This window comes from Halichoeres trimaculatus, unplaced genomic scaffold (genome assembly GCF_033239565.1).
Source record: "Halichoeres trimaculatus isolate MK-OKI-2021-1 unplaced genomic scaffold, fHalTri1.1 fHalTri1_scaffold_6, whole genome shotgun sequence".
NCBI lineage: Eukaryota > Metazoa > Chordata > Actinopteri > Labriformes > Labridae > Halichoeres > Halichoeres trimaculatus.
Window position 1 is genome coordinate 33,406,089 of NW_027437184.1, and position 19,032 is coordinate 33,425,120.

Genomic DNA, 19,032 nt, shown 5'->3' on the forward strand with positions numbered 1-19,032 from the left:
AAGAAAAGGCATGTTGAAGCTGGTTTAAAGTTTGCTTAACAGCATCTTGACAAGCCTGTAGAATACTGGGAGAATGTTGTCTGGTCAGATGAGACCAAAATTGAACTGTTCAGTTGTCATACTACATACCATGTTTGGAGGAGAAATGGCACTGCACATCACCCAAAAAACACTTCACCAACAGTGAAGTTTGGAGGTGGAAGCATCATGGCATGGGGTTGTTCCTCATCTCATGGTGTTGGCAAACTTCGTATAATTGAGGGAGCAATGAATGGAGCCATGTATGGGAAAATTCTTGATATGAATCTGCTGCCATCCACCAGGATGATGAAGATGAGACGAGGCTGGACCTTCCAGCAGGACAGTGATCCAAAGCACACGGCAAAGTTGACTCTCAAATGGTTTTAAAAAAAGAAAATCAATCTGTTCGAATGGCCTAGTCAATCACCTGACTTAAATCCAATTGAACATTTGTGGAAAGAACTAAAGAAAAGGGTTCACCAGAGGGCACCAAAGAATATTCCAGATTTAAAGACAATCTGTGCAGAGGAATGGGCCAAAATCACACCTGAGCAGTGTGGGCCATTAGTTCAAACATACAAGAAGCTTCTGGAAGCTGTCAATGCAAACAAAGACTTGTCCACTTAGTATTAGATGAGTCTCAGTTAGCATGTTCAATATTTTTTTCTTGTGTTATTGCACTTAATTCACCATAATGTTTTTATTTATGGACCTAGAAATAAATGTGATGAGAAAAAACTTGACGCATTCAATACTTATTTTCCCCACTGTATGTGCTAATAATCACGTTTCAAATTGTGAATTATGTAAATAATATAAAAGTATATACTTTTAATATATAAAAGTAAGACTATTTCAAGATTAACCAGAAAGTCCTCATTGGCGCCTCATATACTTAAGCTGCAGCACGTCAGCACAGCATGTCACTACTAGCTTTCTCAGTCCTCTCTCAATAAAGGCATCAAAGCCCAAAATAACAACCTAAACTAACAACTTTAGGTTGTTTTTGAGTGATTTTTCTGAAAAAAAATCATTGAGGATGAAGAAAATCCAAGGGGAGCAAGAATAAAAAGTGGAATATGCTGGACTGAACATGGCAGTTCTCCAGTTTGTTTTGATGGAAAACAAACTTGATGCTGTTGATGATGCTTCATGTGTTTCATCTCCTCAAAGAGCCTCCCTTAAATAGAAAGCTTCAAAGGTCTTTATGTAATCTTCAGCACATCTAAGATACTTTAAAGGCTGAGGCTCCCTGCAGAGAAGCTGCAGACAGGCCTTGGACGGCGAAATGAACAGACTGCTTTAATTGCAAAGTCTGTCTAATTGGCTCCCAGAGTGAGACCATCACTCACAGCCCAGTGTTTATCTGCTCTCTTCCCTGGTGAGCAGCACGCCTGGATGGATGGACGGGGCTGTATTCAAAGAGTGAGAGGAGAGGGTTTGAGACAGGCAGACGTCCAGCCTGCCCCCAGCCTAATCCTCCACCCAGGCTTTAGTCAGGACCCAGGCTCGGGGGTGACGTAGAGGCTGAGCCCGCTGGATTCAATCCATAACGAATGAAAACAGACTCCAGCCACCATTTTAATTGTGTCTAATACCTGGCAGCGCTCCCCCTCTCTGCTCATGTGTTTTATCCCTGCGCTCTATCCCTTAATCCTGCACACATGCACACTCTCTCCTTCTCTCCCTATCATTTAAAGAGGAACATTAGGAATTGGAGAGGCAAGAGGAGCTGTCCCGAGCCAAGCTGGCATATGAGATTCTCCTTTTATTATAGCTTAACAAGATGACTCCAGTCTGTCCAGAGATTTAACACTCGGCTGAGTGCTTCCCGCCCTTCGTGTGGGACTATCTGCCAGGGGAGCCCGAGCGCTCTGATGAGGGACAGGAGCAGGTCAGAGCGGCTGTGTGCTCTCCTCGTATTCTGTCATCATTAGCCGAGCCTCCACACTGTTCACCACTCTCTTACATCAGGAGGAGCTGAGTCCACTACCAAGAGGCAGGAGATGAGCAGAGTTTGGCAGATGGCTGTAGTGCACCCCCTCTTTTAAAGTCCAGCCGCTCTGTTTTAGCTACATCAATCTGTTGTGCAAACATTAGCCTGCTGTCAGACAAATCCAGCCCATTCAGAAAAACAGGCACGGGTGAAAACATTGCTAGCAGTCGAAGGAAATACACACAGCACCGTGCGTCTTATTTTAACCAGGTGTCATTTCATTTTAAGGTGTTTTCTCTTTGTTTTATTTGTCATTATAAATATATTTTCTTATTTAATCCAAACGCTGAAGCTCTTCTGATTGGTGTCTATACGCGTTAACTCTGCTCCCCTGCTGCTGAAATCAGATATTTATGCTGTCTCACGCCCTCATCCAAGCGTGACTCAGTACAACAAATAATGTCACCCTTTAGTTATTAGCTTGCCCTTTCTTCAATTATCCCACTCTGCTGTGATATATCAGGGATTTTCAGCTTTCTATGAAAGATGAATGTGATGTGGATAAAATGTCGAGAGGTATCAGCGAGAAAGTGAATTTTCTCTGTACCGACGCGGGATCGCAGAGCTCGTCATTAATTACAGCCTCAGCTAGCCTGGAGCCTGCCTGCAAGCTGTGGGTACTCAAGCCGGAGTGTGTGTGTATGTGTGTGTGTGTGTGTGTGTGTAAATCCTTGAGTTTGTGGATTAGGGGCCGTTCCAATTTTCATGGCCGTGGTGTCGACACGCTGAGCTCCTAACTTTGTGCTGGAGGACACATATCATGCTAATGAAACAGGCGACACTGGATTGGCTAGCATTCTTTTTTTTGCTGACTGTCTCTATGGCAACTCTGCTAATAACCATAACTTAAGGATAAGGCTATTAATGCAAAGTTCAAGCGCTGGCTGCAAGTATGCATCATGGATGAGTAAGGCTGCGACTGTGACGGGGACAGGATTGTGGAGTGAAAATCGCTGCATCTGATGTATGAATCTCCATTTATCTCCATGTTGTAGAGCCTGAACATGCTGTTAGTGTGTGTACATGTGTGTTAGAGTGTGTGTGTGTTTTCTTCTCAAAGTCACTTACTGTCACATTTACATCCAGTCTCTTCATGTTTAATGAAGGGTTGGGAGGAATGGCTCCGTTACACCTGATACACCTGTGTGTGTTTCTGTTCTGCACACTGCCTGAGCGTCAGGAGCTAATGGAGCTCTGAATGGGTTGTTAGAAGATTCACATAACAGTTTGGGGGTAAAACCTGGTTTTATTCACTCAGTGGCGTCAACTGGATTACAAGTGTTGACTGCCAATGATATCTATTGACATCAATTATGTTTCTTTTAACAGAGTGGGCTGGGATTTGTTCTGGCAGACCTTGTTCCTCAATATCAGGCTTGTAAACTACTGAAGGTGGCCACAGTGCTCTGATTTGATGAGGGATCAGCAGATACTGAGATGAAGATGCGAGATGACAGAGACAATGGCAAGCTGTTGTGAGTTCAGACAGCTCACACTCAAACAGAGAATGTGTAGTTCCAAGACGGTGTGTTGCATAGGGATGGATTTCAGAAGTACCGGGTACGGATTCACGTAAGATCAAAAGGTACCATGTTTCGGTTCCTAAACACACCCTTGTGACTGTGAGAGAGTGAAAGAATAGTAGATTTCCCATGATGGACATGAACACAGCATTTCAAGGTTATATACTGAAGAATAAATATGTTTAATGGAAAAAATATATATATATATTAAAAGAGAAATTAATATTTTTTACCACATAAACACAAAAAAGTACTGAAAATTGGTACTGTTGAGTACCAGTACCGATTGCCAGGTGCCAGGCATTGGTACCGTATCGTTTCAAATGTGAAAGGTACCCATCACTAGTGTTGCGATCGTGAAAAAAGACTACAAAGATCAGTAAGAGGAATAAAGGATGGCGCTTCAGTGATGAGCCCTATCTAAATCTAAAATAAGCTTGTTTTCAAAGTTTTTTGGTCAAAAACAAATGTTTTTGGTGAAACACGCCTATGTTCAACTGCTTATTAATAATAAAAAGGAAGAGACAAACATTTTCTAATAAGCAGAAGAGAGTCTATTCTTTCTTTAGTTAGTTTTAGTGTTTACATAGTCACAGAACACAATGCTCCGTGGGTCTTGGAAGATCAAAATGCTGTAAACAGCTGGCAGTATGGGGCTCTCTGCTCTAAACAGGCCAACAGCCAAAAAGTTAAAGCTCCAAGCTCAAATTTTCTTACTTTTCTAATGCTTCATTTTCCACACTTTTGATCACAGCATTGAGTGTTGCAACAAAAGAAACCACTCTGTTTGATCTCTTTGTATCATGTAAAATGATCAGTATCTGGAAGGCCCAGCCCAGGATGTTTATGTTAAAAAGGGAGTATGCTTTTTTTAAATGATGTTTTCTGGTGCCCCCATTGCATTTCTACACGGTTTACTGCTGAAAAAAATAAAAAATAAAAAACCCTTACTGGTGTTTTGAAAAACCCTTCTTTCAGCCTGCTTCTAAGATGCTTTGTTTTACCAGCTGTCTCTTTAAGGCTTCTTTACCGTGATTGGCCAGCCGTCTGGAGGTCTGTTTATGGCAGGGCTAAGTGTTCGAGGCCTGCCCCCTCCAACAAGTCATGAACATAGACTGTGTAAAACATGGACGTAGTCTCGCCGACGTCACCTCTCTGTTACTGAGCGGAAAATGAAGCACGTCGGCTATAGCGGCCATATTGGTAGTGGCAAGGGCTTCGCCTACAGCCATAGGGCGCCGGCCGTCACGTGACCTTCAGCTGTGCATCTTATTGGGGGAGCTTGCAATCTTAATATCCTCTGAACGGCAGCGTTAGAAAAAAATCACCCCCAGTACAGTGGGATCCGGTAGTAAAATTAGCGACTCAGACAGGAGACGTTTCTTGAACCAGGCTGTAAATAGGTTAATTTCTGCTTTGAAAACGGCTTTTTTTTGGCTTGGTGCTACTTCCGGAGCCAGCCTCAAGCAAACACTCCTGAAACAGCAGATTTTAGCACTTCCGCATTGTCTCATATTTTCAGACCGGAGGTTGCCGCTTGGTCATGAACCAGTTAGCAGATCTTTATGTGACCACCTCATCATGTCAGCAAGTCTCATGAAGATCTGTTGAAGATCTTGTGCTAGTTTTTTGATCAGTTTCAAATTTCAACAAGAAATGGATGTTTATCAGTTTGAAAATCTGCACGTTACATCTGAACAACCAGAATTGTTACTTTATATACAGGTTTGAAATATGGGACAGCAGAGTACCCCTCTTTAAGTGTGTTATCAATCAGTCAATCACTGTCTGAATATAGGAAAACAGACTGTATCTTACAACCTGTTGTGTCTCATGAATCAGATTTTGCAGTAATATTGTTTTAGGGATGTTCCTGCTATTTTTACTTTACAATAATAGTAATAATTTCACTGCTGAGCTTCCAACACATTGTGGTTCTTGTCACAACTCCACTCCCACCATTATGCTGGAAACAGTGTAAAATCCTCTGATGCACACATAACAAGGCTCTTCACCTCCTCCCTCCTCCTTCACAGGCATCCAACCATTCAGCAGGAGCCACTCGAACAGTAACCAGGACACAGTCCTTCACTCAGGAAGCTGATTGTGAACATTGCTAATTAAGTTAAATGAGGCAGCTGGCCGAGCAGGAAGCCGCGAGGCCTCTGCCGAAACGGTCCCTGCAGAGTCCTTCACCTAACGCTGAGCACTTTCTCATCCTGGTGAAGAGTAAGGACAAGAGCATCCTCCCACATCAGAGCTCTGGATTAACCTCTGATAGATGTATTTCACCCCCTTCTCTCACAACAAACTTATCAAGTTGCTTCAAAAATGTCAGGGAATGAAAAAGAGGCTTTTCTTTCTTTAGTATGAGTTTGAACTACAGCATCCACTGAATAAACAGACAGCTCGAGGCTGGCTGTGGAAAGACCAGAAACCACAATCACACTAAGCCAAAAAAGCAGATCTTTACAGCAGAAATAAAGAATTTAAAGCCTTGATCAAAGAAGAACCTTCTCTGTCAGAGCACATTGTATTAGTCGGAAATTTTATAAATTCATTTCAAAGTTATTAAACCTCAAGGTTTTGCCTGTATGAGGACATGGCTAACTTCACTGACAGGTGGGGACCCTGTAGCTGTCTGTGAAGAGGCTAAAGACCTGTCTCTTTACCTTATATGGTTTGCTCAGCTTCTCCCTGTTGATGACAGGATTCAAAACCCTGTATACTTTTTTGTTTTTTATTTTTAACATGATTGTTAAGCATCAAAAGTCTACAGTATCTTCAGGTTGAATTTGATCACAGCCCACTGACCATGGAGCCCTGCATGTTCCTGTCTTCCTCAAAAAGTAATACATGGTCGTATTTTAATGTTTGACTGAGCTGCTGATTTTAGAAGTTGAAACTGAAAACCTGTAACAATAAAAGAACAAAGCACTGCTGCTCTGCTCTCAGCCAGGGCTGGTTTTTATTTGTCCCAATATCACAACAAGGAAAAAAAGTCTTTGGCAGGTAACAGATTTTGAGTGTCATGTTAGGCTGCAGCTCGTGAACTCGGCCCGCCTTCAGGTACACACACCTGTCAAAGTCAAGTGCTCTGTTACACAGAGGAGGCTTTCTAGCTCACGCTGCAAAGAGCTAACCAATCACTGAATCTGGGAGAAAGGATAAACAAAGAGCGTTCTCCTGAAGATTATAATTAGACCTGACATGAAATACTGTGTGAACCTGGAGAGCTTTCATGATTGCTTTGTTTTTCTGCTTATAAAACTCTGTGAGACTCATTCAAGGACAGGGTGGTAATTTTATCTGCAGCTTCATTGCTGTCAGGCTTTCTTCTGAAAATGCTGCAAGCCCCGTGGATGTGTTAACTTTATTAACTTTTCATAACTGCTTGTGTTACCTTGATTAATGTTTATGCGTGAGTAGCCCCCATTAATAAGATCTGAGCATGTGTTGTCAGTAGTCCCACATGGTGGTATAAGGCTGCCTGTTCAGCCCTGTCTGTGCTGATGTTTGGATATAAAGATTAATTCAGCAAATTAAATGTGTCTGTATATTCACGTTTAATACATAGACAGTGCGTTTATGTTTTCATGTTGTTTTAAAGCACTGACAACAGTTTGAAATAAAATTCATTTCAATACAATTGCCATTAATACATTTCCCTCATCTATCTATCTATCTATCTATCTATCTATCTATCTATCTATCTATCTATCTATCTATCTATCTATCTATCTATCTATCTATCTATCTATCTATCTGTCTGTCAAATTATCCATCCAATCATCCATCCATCCATCCATCATCCATCCATGTTCACCTTTTTAATTTCATCATCCATCAAACGATCCATCCTTCTGTCCTTCCATATGAGTTTTGTAACCCATCCATTCATTCATCCTCCTCATATTTATGCCATATTCCATCCATTTGTCAATCATCCATCCATCCTCCCCCACTGTTTCTATCATCCATCTATCCATTATTCATCCATCCTCACCATATTGGTTTCATAATCCATCCATCCAGAATCAATCAATCCATCCATCCAACATTCATTAATCTGAACAGTCAAATCATCTATTCATCCATTCATCCATCCATCCTCCCCCCATTGATTCCATCAATCCATCCATTCATCCATCCATCCATCCATCCATCCATCCATCCATCCATCCATCCATCCATCAATCCATCCATTCATCCATCCATCCATCCATCCATCCATCCATCCATCCATCTATTCATTCTCACATTATTAATTCAATAACCCATCCATTCATTTATCAAACCATTGATCATCCATCCGTCCATCCATCCATCCATCCATTCATCCATCCATCCATTGATCATCCATCCATTAATTCGTCCATCCATACATCCATCCATCATCAATCCATTCATCCATCCATCCATCAATCATCCATCCATTAATTCATCCATCCATCCATCCATCCAACCATCCATCCATCCATCCATCCATCCATCCATCCATCCATCCATCCATCCATTTCTCCATCCATTTATCCATCCATCCATTTATCCATCCATTTATCCATCGATCCATTTATCCATCGATCCATCGATCCATCGATCCATCCATCCATCCATCCATCCATCCATCGATCCATCCATCCTCACCATTTTGACTTCATTGTCCATCCATCCATCCACCCGTCGATCTACCCTTTCCTATTTGTTTTGCCATTCGTTCATCTATCCATCCATTCATCCATCCATCAATCCATCCATCCATCTATACTCACTTTATTAATTTTTCATCCATCTGTTAATTCATTCATTCATCCACCCATCCATCCATACTCACTATATTAATTCTGTCATCCATCAGTCCATCCTGTATTGATCTTCCATTCATCCAGTCATCCAACCATCCATCCATCAATCCATCCATCCACTTTCCCCCATTAATTCTGTCATCCTTTAATCTATCCACCCATCCATCTACCCTTCCGTATTTATTTTGTCATTCATTCATCTACCCATCCATCCATTCATTTATTCATTCATCCATCCATCCATCCATCCATCCATCCATCCATCCATCCATCCATCCATCCATCCATCCATCATCCATCCATCCAACCATCAATCCATGCATCTTTCCTATATTTATCTCATCATCTATCCATTCATACTCACTTTATTAATTCTGTCATCCATCTGTCCATCCTTTATTGATTTTCCATCCATCCATCCATCCATCCATCCATCCATCCATCAATCCATCCACTTTTTCCCATTAATTCTGTCATCCTTTCAATTATCTACCCATTTATCAATCAGTCTTTTTGTCTACTCATTAATTCAGTTAGACCTTTATGATCAATTAATTTACCCTCAATACACTCATTCATACATACATACATTCATCCAGCCATCTTTCAGCTACACGTCCATCCATCAAGAATTGACACAACATTGATCTCTCAATCCATTCATCATCCATCCATCGATCAATAAAATTTCTATCTACATCCACAATCCATGCATTTACTTTAATTCATACTTCCAGCCCACCTGTTTACCCTCCATATAAACACCATTCTGATTCTGGCGACAAATCCGTCCGCCCATCTGTCCACCAATCATCCATCCATTCAATCTTTTTATCCATTAATCCACCATATTTCCTCAGTAGGGTCCATGGCTCTACCTGAACCCCCCTTCGATTATCTAAGAGGAGCAGATTTAGTGAACGATTTTCTAAGTTACATCCAAAAAGTCTTTTTCATCCTACTTTTCATTGAAATGGTCAAATTAAACTTCATTTTTTTAATGGTTCTACTCACCCCTGCTCCTCCATCATCTCCTGCAGCTCCATACATTTCAGCTCCACCCTCCTCTTCCTCTCATGGTCCAGAATCTCTCTGTGAGGCTTTTTCACCAGAATGGTTTCTGCTTTGGGCTTCTCTTCCTCATCTTCCTCCTCCTCCTCCTCTGCCCCTGGCTGTCCTTCCTCAGTTTTAGTTTGGAGGGCTGCAGTCTGTGTCAGGTCTCCAGATTCTGCTGTGGGTCCTGCTCCAGCCCCTGGGAGCACGGGCTGTGCCACCCCGTTTGCACCATCTTTAGGAGAGGGCACCCTCGCCGCATCGTACATGGTTACTGAACTCTGAGGAGGAACAAAAGAGGGAGAGGAAATGTCAGCCAAACACTGGATCGTTTAATTGGAAGCTGAGAGACGACCAAATGCGTCCGCTGAATAACGGAGCTGCAGAAACAGTGAGCCACAAACATTCAGAGGCTTATGATACACACGGAAAGACGAGCGGTGACGTTAATACCTTCGGATGGGCTGCTGTGTTTCTGCCTGCACCAAGCAAACATTCACACACATCAACATACTGTACACACGCACACAGACTTTTGAGTACAAGTAGACATGGATTGCAGGCGACAGCGCTGGCAGCAGCTTCTGCTGGGTGAATCAGCAGCACAGCACTGCAGAGAGGCAGCTTTAGAGTGTGTTAAAACCTCAGCAAAACGAAGAGAGAGGGTTTTAAATCTCTGTGCCTGCAGTGAAAAGGTAAGACTCCTATGTTCTGTGTCATCACTCTGAGCATTTGTGAATAGTATTGATTAAGTCTGTCATGTCAGAACAGGCCGCTCATGACAAAAAAAAAACTGATGCTGGCTCTTTACAAAATTATTTTTCTTGTTGCAACAGAAAGCTAGAAATCAATGTTTCACCTTATCCTGCTGCAGGAAAACAATCAGAACAATACGAAATCTTGAAGATTGCACAGTTTGTTTGAAAGAGTTCTAAGAAAAGACCTTGATCAAAAATTGTCCAAGTGCTCTGCTCATGAACAACTAGCACAAGTTATTTATTTAAAAACAACAAAGTTAATATACCTCGTGGTTTTTCTGAGACAATTTGGGCCCAAAAAGGGAAAAAAAATACACTAAGATAAGGTAAAAGAAAAAAAAAGTCCAGACTACGAATGTTCTTTACAACTCTTATTTTTTACAAAGCAGCACATAAAATAGCAGCTGACACATTAAATCTTTTTGTCGAGATGAGTCAGAGATCTGTGTTTCTAGCTATTGGACCTGAACCTCTGAACTATCTTAATCCAACACCCTTACACCCTGCACCCTCATTCAGGCCTAACAGTTTACAGCCTAAGAATCTACACTCACGGCCACTTTATTAGGCACACCTGTCCAACTGCTCGTTAACGCAAATTTCTAATCAGCCAATCACATGGCAGCAACTAGACATGGTCAAGACTCATACCAAGCATCAGAATGAGGAAGAAAGGTGATTTAAGAGACTTTGAATATGGCATGGTTGTTGGTGCCAGACGAGCTGGTCTGAGTGTTTCAGAAGCTGCTGATCTACTGGGATTTTAACCCACAACCATCTCTAGGGTTTACAGAGAATGGTCCCAAAAAGAGAAAATATCCAGTGAGCTGCAGTTCTGTGGGACAAAATGCCTTGTTGATGCCAGAGGTCAGAGGAGAATGGACAGACTGGTTGGAGCTGATAGAAAGACAACAGTAACTCAAATAACCACTGGTTACAACCGAGGTCTGCAGAAGAGCATCTCTGAACACACAACACGTCCAACCTTGAGGCAGATGGGCTACAGCAGCAGAAAACCACACCGGGTGACCCTCCTGTCAGCTAAGAACAGGAAACTGAGGCTACAATTCACACAGCAACACCAAAACTGGACAATAGAAGATTGGAAAAACGTTGCCTGGTCTGATGAGTCTGGATTTCTGCTCCACATTCAGATGGTAGGGTCAGAATTTGGCGTCAACAACATGAAAGCATGGATCCATCCTGCCTTGTATCAACGATTCAGGCTGCTGCTGCTGGTGTAATGGTGTGGGGGAGATTTTCTTGGCTCATCAGTCTCAGACTGGTTTCTTCAACATGACAATGAGTTCCCTGTACTCAAATGTCCTCCACAGTCCTCAGATCTCAATCCAATAGAGCACCTTTGGGATGTGGTGGAACGGGAGATTCTCATCATGGATGTTCAGCCGACAAATCTGCAGCAACTGTGTGATGCTATCATGTCAATATGAACCAAACTCTCTGAGGAAAGTTTTCACTACCTTGTTGAATCTATGTCACCAAGGATTAAGGCAGTTCTGAAGGCAAAAAGGGGTCCAACCTGGTACTGGCAAGGTGTATCTAATAAAGTGTCCAGTGAGTGTAGATGTGGTCAGATGTGCGCACAGTCATTCTAAGTTCAACAAAAGTTGCTTTATGATGAAAAAGGAGTTCCTGGAATGTTGGGTGCAGTTTGGTCCAGCAGAGAGAAGGAAGGACGAAAGTGCTAGAAGAAAAGCCACCGCTGGTCAAAGCTGTTTCAAAAAGCCTGAAACAGCTTTGATGAAACACCAGGCCACCCTGAAGGAGTCTGTTTACAGACAACTTCTTGAAAAGTTTTAGATCTTCATTAAATACTTCCTCTGATGAGGATACTCTGACACGTGCAAACTAGCCACTGACACGTTCAGGTAAAGGTCTCCAGTTTACAGGGTCACTTTTTCAGCTGTAACGCCAGGAGCTGACAGAGACACATTCACACTATCAGGCACAAAGAAGACCGTTGTCAGGAGTTATTAAACCAAGTCCATCACAGCTGGGGGTCATTTTACAGTGGACAGAGGGAGGGGGAAATAAAAATACAGTGGCTGCTCCACCAATCAAAAACCTTCACCTTGCAGGTCCCGCCCCCTGTAGTTCAAGACTATCTGTAAAGTACCATTCTCCACATGTTTGCACCAGTATAATATCATTAAAAAAAAACAAAAAAACAATTGAAGCTCCTCTCTGCAGGACTAAACTAAAACTGTAAACAGAGATAACAAACTCCACTCACAGCTTTAACATAAGATAAGAATAAGCACAAGAGAGGGAGCCCTGACTCGTTTCAGGACACAGAGACCACTTTGATGCAACACACCAGAAAAGAGAAAAAGAAGAAAGTGAAAGTATTGACTTGTCCTTAACTAAACTTAAGTGATTTTCTTGCATCATTTCTGGATCTTTGTTTCTGACTCGCTCCACCTTTCTGTGTCTGGCTCGTTTGCTCATGAATTGATGAGGGTGTCATTTTGGTGAATAAAAAGTCGTCTGGAACAAGTGCTGCATGGACCGCGCTCCGATTAAGATGGATCGTCCTGTTAAAGCTGCTGTAGAACACGCAGGAAGGAGAGGAAGGCCTTCACATGCCCACCAGCGTGGCCTGCCCAGTGCGCGTCCACTTCTTCGAAAACTAATGGCTTCATTTTTCACTGAGGAGCCAAAAACGTCCAGCTGAGGCACTTCATCACTGTCACCCGTGGAGCGGCAGGGACAGGAGGACACCAGCGCTGGACGGACAAACCTCTGCACTGCATCCAGGCTTTCTCCGTGTGCCGTTGCTGTGTTTCTAAGCAGCCTGAGTCACACAAACAGGCGCCTCTCTGTGAGCTGGAGCTGGTTTTGGAGTCTTTGACTGGTTAATAGTGATGTGCTTGTTTTTGAAGTGCTGCGAGCTGGTAAACGAGCCGTGGATGTGTGCGCAGCGACACGGCTCTGGGCTGACAGAACAGGTGGCAGGACAGCAGGAGGCATCATCACTGAATCTATTATACAGTAAATCAGCACTTGATATTCCATGACAGCAGTCTCTCATCCACACACACTCTAAATAAAAGCACTGTGAAGAAAATTTAGGAGATAAGCACTTCCTTTTTCTTCAAGTTACACTCAGGGGAGAAAAGAGACAGTAGTCATCTCCAGACCTGAAGGAAGCTCGTCGAGGTGAATACTGGCAAAAACTACATGGAACAATAAGCATCACGATACTTTGGTCATGATACGATAATATCACAAAATCACAATATTGTGATATATTGTGATGATCTACACAGTTAACTATTTGATTGACATCAACTTGAACAACTTTATTGTGTTGAAAATGATAAAATTCAGATGCTGTGTTTTATACGAACGCTTAACTAAAAAAAAAAAAAAAAATGCAAATTTCTAGCTTTAACTACTGGGACATTAAACTAATGTTGCAAAAAAAACTATTGGGTGAAAGTTGTGGTCAGTTGGTGAAACTGATAAATTTCACTTGGTTTCATTAGTGTTTCTCATAAAAAAAAGTAATATTGCACAAAAAATGACTATGATTATTAGTTTTGCAGTGTACTACACTGTAAAAAATAAACTTAACATGATTTTAAACCAATACTAATATTTTGAATATACTTTGAGATTATATTTATAGGCAACATACAGCTAAGTAGCTCTTCGACACCATCTACTGCAGTGGAGGTGAAGAAGTACTTCCAACTCACTTAAAATATGATTTCTTTTTTTTTTTTTTTAAATATCCATATTAAGAGTTGAAATATCAATATCTTATCACAGGTCAAAGTATCGTGAAATATTGCCATGTCAGTATTTTTTCACACCTCTAGAAACTTGTTCAGGTTTTCCGTGAGCAGGAGTGAGGAGCTGCTCTTCCTGCTTCCTGTCTGACGGTCAGTTTTAATTTGATCTGGTGTTCATAGGCTCCGCCCATGACACTAAACAGATAGGCTGTTTTCCAAATCGCCTACTGCACTAGCAGTGCCTATTGGCTGAAATTCAGTATGAAATTCAAACTGCCTTTATTTTATTCATTCAAACATTTTTATTGAGTTGGATAAACCCCTTGAGAGGAAGCGTCTCAGTTTAAAGGGGTTCCTAAATGAATTGAGACAAAACACAGTCAACGATCTACAACAACACAAAAGAAATGAAAAAACAAACAAACAAACAAACAAAAACACACAAGCAAAGACAACAGCACAACCCAAGAGAAAAAAAAGAGCACATCACCATGACCACAAATGGCCATGGCAGTAGTAAAATGAAATAAAATAAAATGAAATGAAATGAAATGAAATTAAAATAAATTAAATTACATTAAATTAAAATAATATAAAATTACCCTTTTAAAATTGTGAAATATGTATGATAATAATAATAATTATAAATATAATTATAAACAGTTAATAATTATATTTCATAAAAACATGTTCTTTTTTTTCCAGGATATATTTTTTAATTCAACTTAAGATGTCAGGAGAGATACCGTTGATACTACTGTTAAAAATGCATTTCCAATAAAGTGAGTATTGTTAAAACCGGAAGTCATTCACCTCAGTTGGCTGCTAAGATTTCATGGGAGGTAATTTCGTTCCCTCCCACCCCCCCTCTTGGTGAGCCCCTGCCTTCTTTGTTAGTGACGTAGTTTTGTTTTGGGGTCAAACGTATTAACTGTTCGCAGCATGCCTTGGTGACTAATGGTGCTAAAAGATTGTTTCTTTGGGGAGTTAAATGAAGGCTTGGTGGTTGAAATATTCAGGAAGAAAAACAGCAGTTTACTTTTAACTCCAAATGAGAAGAGGCTTTCATGCTTTTTGCTGACAGTTTATCTCCTCTCAGAAAAAAAAGCGACAAACATGAGGCTTTGTCCTGGACCAGGTGCAGGATTTTACTGCCACTTTCTGAAATGTTGGCACACTCACAGAAAACACTACCTTGAGTTCCTTCTGTTAAATCAAATCTTCTGCACAGCCTTTAATCATGATGAAGTCAAAGTCAACATGTGTGTGTTTGAAGTTTTTCATGATGTTTCATATTGATCTAAAGAGCTAATTTGTAAAGAGAACAACCTTGACCTTTGACCTTAGACTACCAAATACCATTGAATGCATCTCTGGCTGTGTCCGAAATGGCATACTAACGTACTACTCATACTAAGTGTGACGTCAAAAATAGTATGTAGTGCGTTCACATTAAATAGTATGAAAAGATTGTGTGCGCGAGAAATACCCGGATGTATACTATACCGGTAAAAATTTTAAGTATGGGAGGTGGGCATACTAGTCACACTGACACGGCCCATAATGCATTGCGAGCCCCGTATTTATAAACGTAAATACAGAATGATATGACAAGATGAGAAGCAACTAAAGTGGACTTAGCTCTACAGGGAAACCTAAACGTAAGTACAAAGAAATAAAGTGCCTGAGGCGACGGACGGATCGTCTTTGGTGTCTGCGAGCAGTAAACATTTTTAAATTTTTTGAAGAGAGATGAATTCGTCTTGAGACCGGTGTTAGCTAAAATTCATCCACTAGCGAACTTCCCGTTTTCAAAATAAAAGCACCCATTTATCTCCTTTAAGTACTTTAACGCTTTTGTAAATTAGGCTCTTGTTTTGGAGCAGACCGGAAGTTTCTTCGATAGCATATTGGCGCTCTTAACAGAATGTCCGAAATGTCGAAATTAAATTTGTATCCGTGCATTTTGTGGCCCAAATGACCACATTTTGGTATTCTACGTGATGACTTTCTCGCCTAAAATGTTCTTAAAACTTTCAAATTTGGCGAATCAACTGAGATATTTGATAGCCTGGTGTGCTTCCATAGACTTATGTGTGCTTCCAATTTTTGTCGTCGGAGGTTTTGAAATGCATCATGGGAAACCGGGTAGTATACTACAGTGTAAACGGTTGGCACTCTAATCATACTTATAGTATGTAGTATACAGTATATACACAACAACCATGTAGTATGTAGTATGTTAGTATGCCATTTCGGACACAGCCTCTGAGTCTGAAAAATGTGCCAACTTCATGACACTCCCCTCAGGTTTTACACATGATGGACAACAGAGTGTGACACACACATTTCTCAAAGATAATTCCTCAGTCATTGCTCTGCCCTGAATGGAGAAATAATTATATGAAGATATCATCTGAGAGTCCGTGAGGCAGGACTCTCCCATCTCCTGTGAAAACCTCCACAGTGCCAGATGTGAGAGTCAAAGACTGTGGGCCAAACAGCAGCAGCCTGTGTTAAACCAAGCTGTAAATATGCAGACATCTCATTATACTAATGCATCATTCCACAGTCATTCCTCCGGTTCCCAAGAGGGGGGGTCGCGAGACACAAAAAATCTGTTCTCATTCAAGTTAAGACAACTAAATCATTTAATTGTGTGATGAAAAAAACGGGAGCAGAAAGGAGAGCTTGTCAGAGAGCTGATAAGGCGGCAGAGCACAGAGTTAATTGTGTGTGAGTCCTCTGCAGGGACTGAAGGTTATCTGGAGCGACTGTATTAATGCTGGCACCAAGCTATTCTGCTATTATTGCGAGGGCGTGCGAGACTGTCACATCCCAACAAACACTGCATGTAATTAGTCATTATGCTAAGTGAAGTTGTTGCTGTAAGAAATAAGAGAGTCATTAGCTCACGTCTTCTCCCGGTCCACAGAAAGAAGATGCTTCCCGTCTGTTTTTAACCTCTGCCTGAGGTTTCTCAAGCTGTTTTCTTGATACGACGCCTCGGCTGAGCCGGCACGCCAGCTCGTCTTCTGCTGACATCACCTCTCGTGCAATTAAAAAGCAGAATCTGAGCTGAAGTGGGGGTTTTCTGTTTATGTAAATGGGTGTCATGATCCCTGAATGACACGGTTTTTGAGCTTTACGCAGCCTGACTCGTGTAAGGTACAGTCGATGGATGATGCACTCAAAGCTCAATTAAAAAGCACAACATTCACTCATGGTAGCACCCAGAAAGAAAAAGTCTCATTAGTTATCTAATGTTGCATTCAGGTGATGAGACATTAAGGAGTGATTTACAATATTTACTTCTTTTTATCTGAATTTATCATGAAGGAAAAATAAATGACATCATTCAAGCCAAACTCTGTAACCGTGCAACATGTGGTCTGTTGGGATTTCTGATTATTTATCCCGTCTGTCTCTGAGGATGAGGAGTTTTCCAGCTGACTTGTTGTGTCATTAGAAGCAGATTAAACAGGAAATTGCCCTCAGGAGCTCCCAATTCAGGGGAGATGAAATCAGTGCAACAGTGAAGCAGCTGAAAAAATACGCTAGAAGTCTTCACTATGCTTAACTCTGTTCATATGTCTAACAAAAGATATGAAAATCCAAAAAGACTGAACTTAAAACATATAACAGAGACTTCACTGATTCCCCGGAAAGAGCTTGATACACACATTCAGAGAATTTCAGTTTGCTGTTCTTTCTTTTAATTTTCAAATAAGCAACAAAACAAAGAAACAGGAAATATCTAAAGATCAGAAATCAAGAGAAACGTGCTTAACTGCATTCTCAGTTTCAGCTGAGATGGAAATGTCAAAGTAATTTAGAAAACAGCCGCAAGGGAGGACCAGATGTGACTTAAATCACACTTAAAAGTTAGAACTAACTTGAAAAGTAGATGTATCTCTGTTCAAGGATCTGATCTATGGAACAACTTAGATGGACAACTTAAAGGCGCCAAAACTATTAATGCATTTAAGAAAAGCCTCAAATCAAGAATTATTGAAAATTATAGAGCACTCGATTAAAGTTAATTAGCCTCCAAATGGAGATCCAGTATAAATAATTAAATAGATAAATAATAAATAAAATCATATTGATATGTTGTCACTTCTTAATAATTATTATTGTTTTAATCACCTTATGATCGCTGTTATAAGTTGTTTTATAAAGCTGGGTTTCGGCGGTGTCTAAAACTGAAGACTAAAATAGACAGTGTATTGTTTGCGCCATCTTGAATTGTTTTTGTTGAATCGTTTTTGTTGAATACTACGGGGGTTAGGCAATTATAAGTTTCAACTTCAGCCTAAACCCTTTCAGTCAGCACTACCAGGTACATTGATCTGCACAAGGTTATGTGTTTGTTTGTCTATGTGTGAGAATATATGTATGTGTGGGCAGATCAACATGTATATGTGTATGTATGTGTATGCACATGTATATATATACATATATATGTATGTATGTATGTATGTATGTTTGTATATGTATATATGCATATATATTTAGATATGTTTGGATATATGTATATGTATGTAAAGTGTATCTGATTGTGCAATGACTGGAAAATTAAAACTAACTAACTAAATCATGAACAGAGGTGTGCAGGGGGGATTGGTTGTTGAAAAACTCCAGGTAGAGTGCTAGCTTTGGAGCCAAAATGCACCAAAGCACAAGCTCGGAAACCATAATGCATGTTACAGTGCCTTGTTAGAGCCAAACAAGCCACAGTGCCTGCTTGGGAGCCAAAATGCGCACAAGAGTACACACCTGGGAGCCAAAATGCATGTTAAAGTGCCACGCACTCAAACCCTTCAGAGAAAAAAAGGCACATTCTTTGTCCTCTCTGATAGTGATGGGTACCTTTTACACTTGAAACGATAAGGTACCAATGCCAGGTACCTGGCAATCAGAATCGGTACTCAACAATACCAATTTTTGGTACTTTTATGTGTTTATATGGTAAAAATATATTTTTTCATACTAAAATCTGAAGAGTTTTTTCAAATAAACATATTTATTTCTTAATAGGGCTGCACTGTGGCACAACGGTTGGTGCTGCAGCCTCACAGCAAGAAGGTCACCAGTTCAATTCCCAGCTTTGTTAGC

At 40.9% G+C, this 19,032-nt stretch overlaps 1 protein-coding gene across 2 annotated transcripts in view; it reads right to left on the reverse strand.

Moving 5' to 3' along the window:
* srrm3 (serine/arginine repetitive matrix 3) overlaps positions 1-19,032 on the reverse strand; it is a 187,322-nt gene that overhangs the window by 80,827 nt on the left and 87,463 nt on the right. For both annotated transcript variants that reach the window (XM_074671725.1, XM_074671726.1), the window contains exon 2: positions 9,360-9,679. In XM_074671725.1, coding sequence (XP_074527826.1) covers positions 9,360-9,667 — 308 coding nt within the window. In that variant the 5' untranslated portion in view covers positions 9,668-9,679. The remainder of the gene's footprint in view (positions 1-9,359; positions 9,680-19,032) is intronic.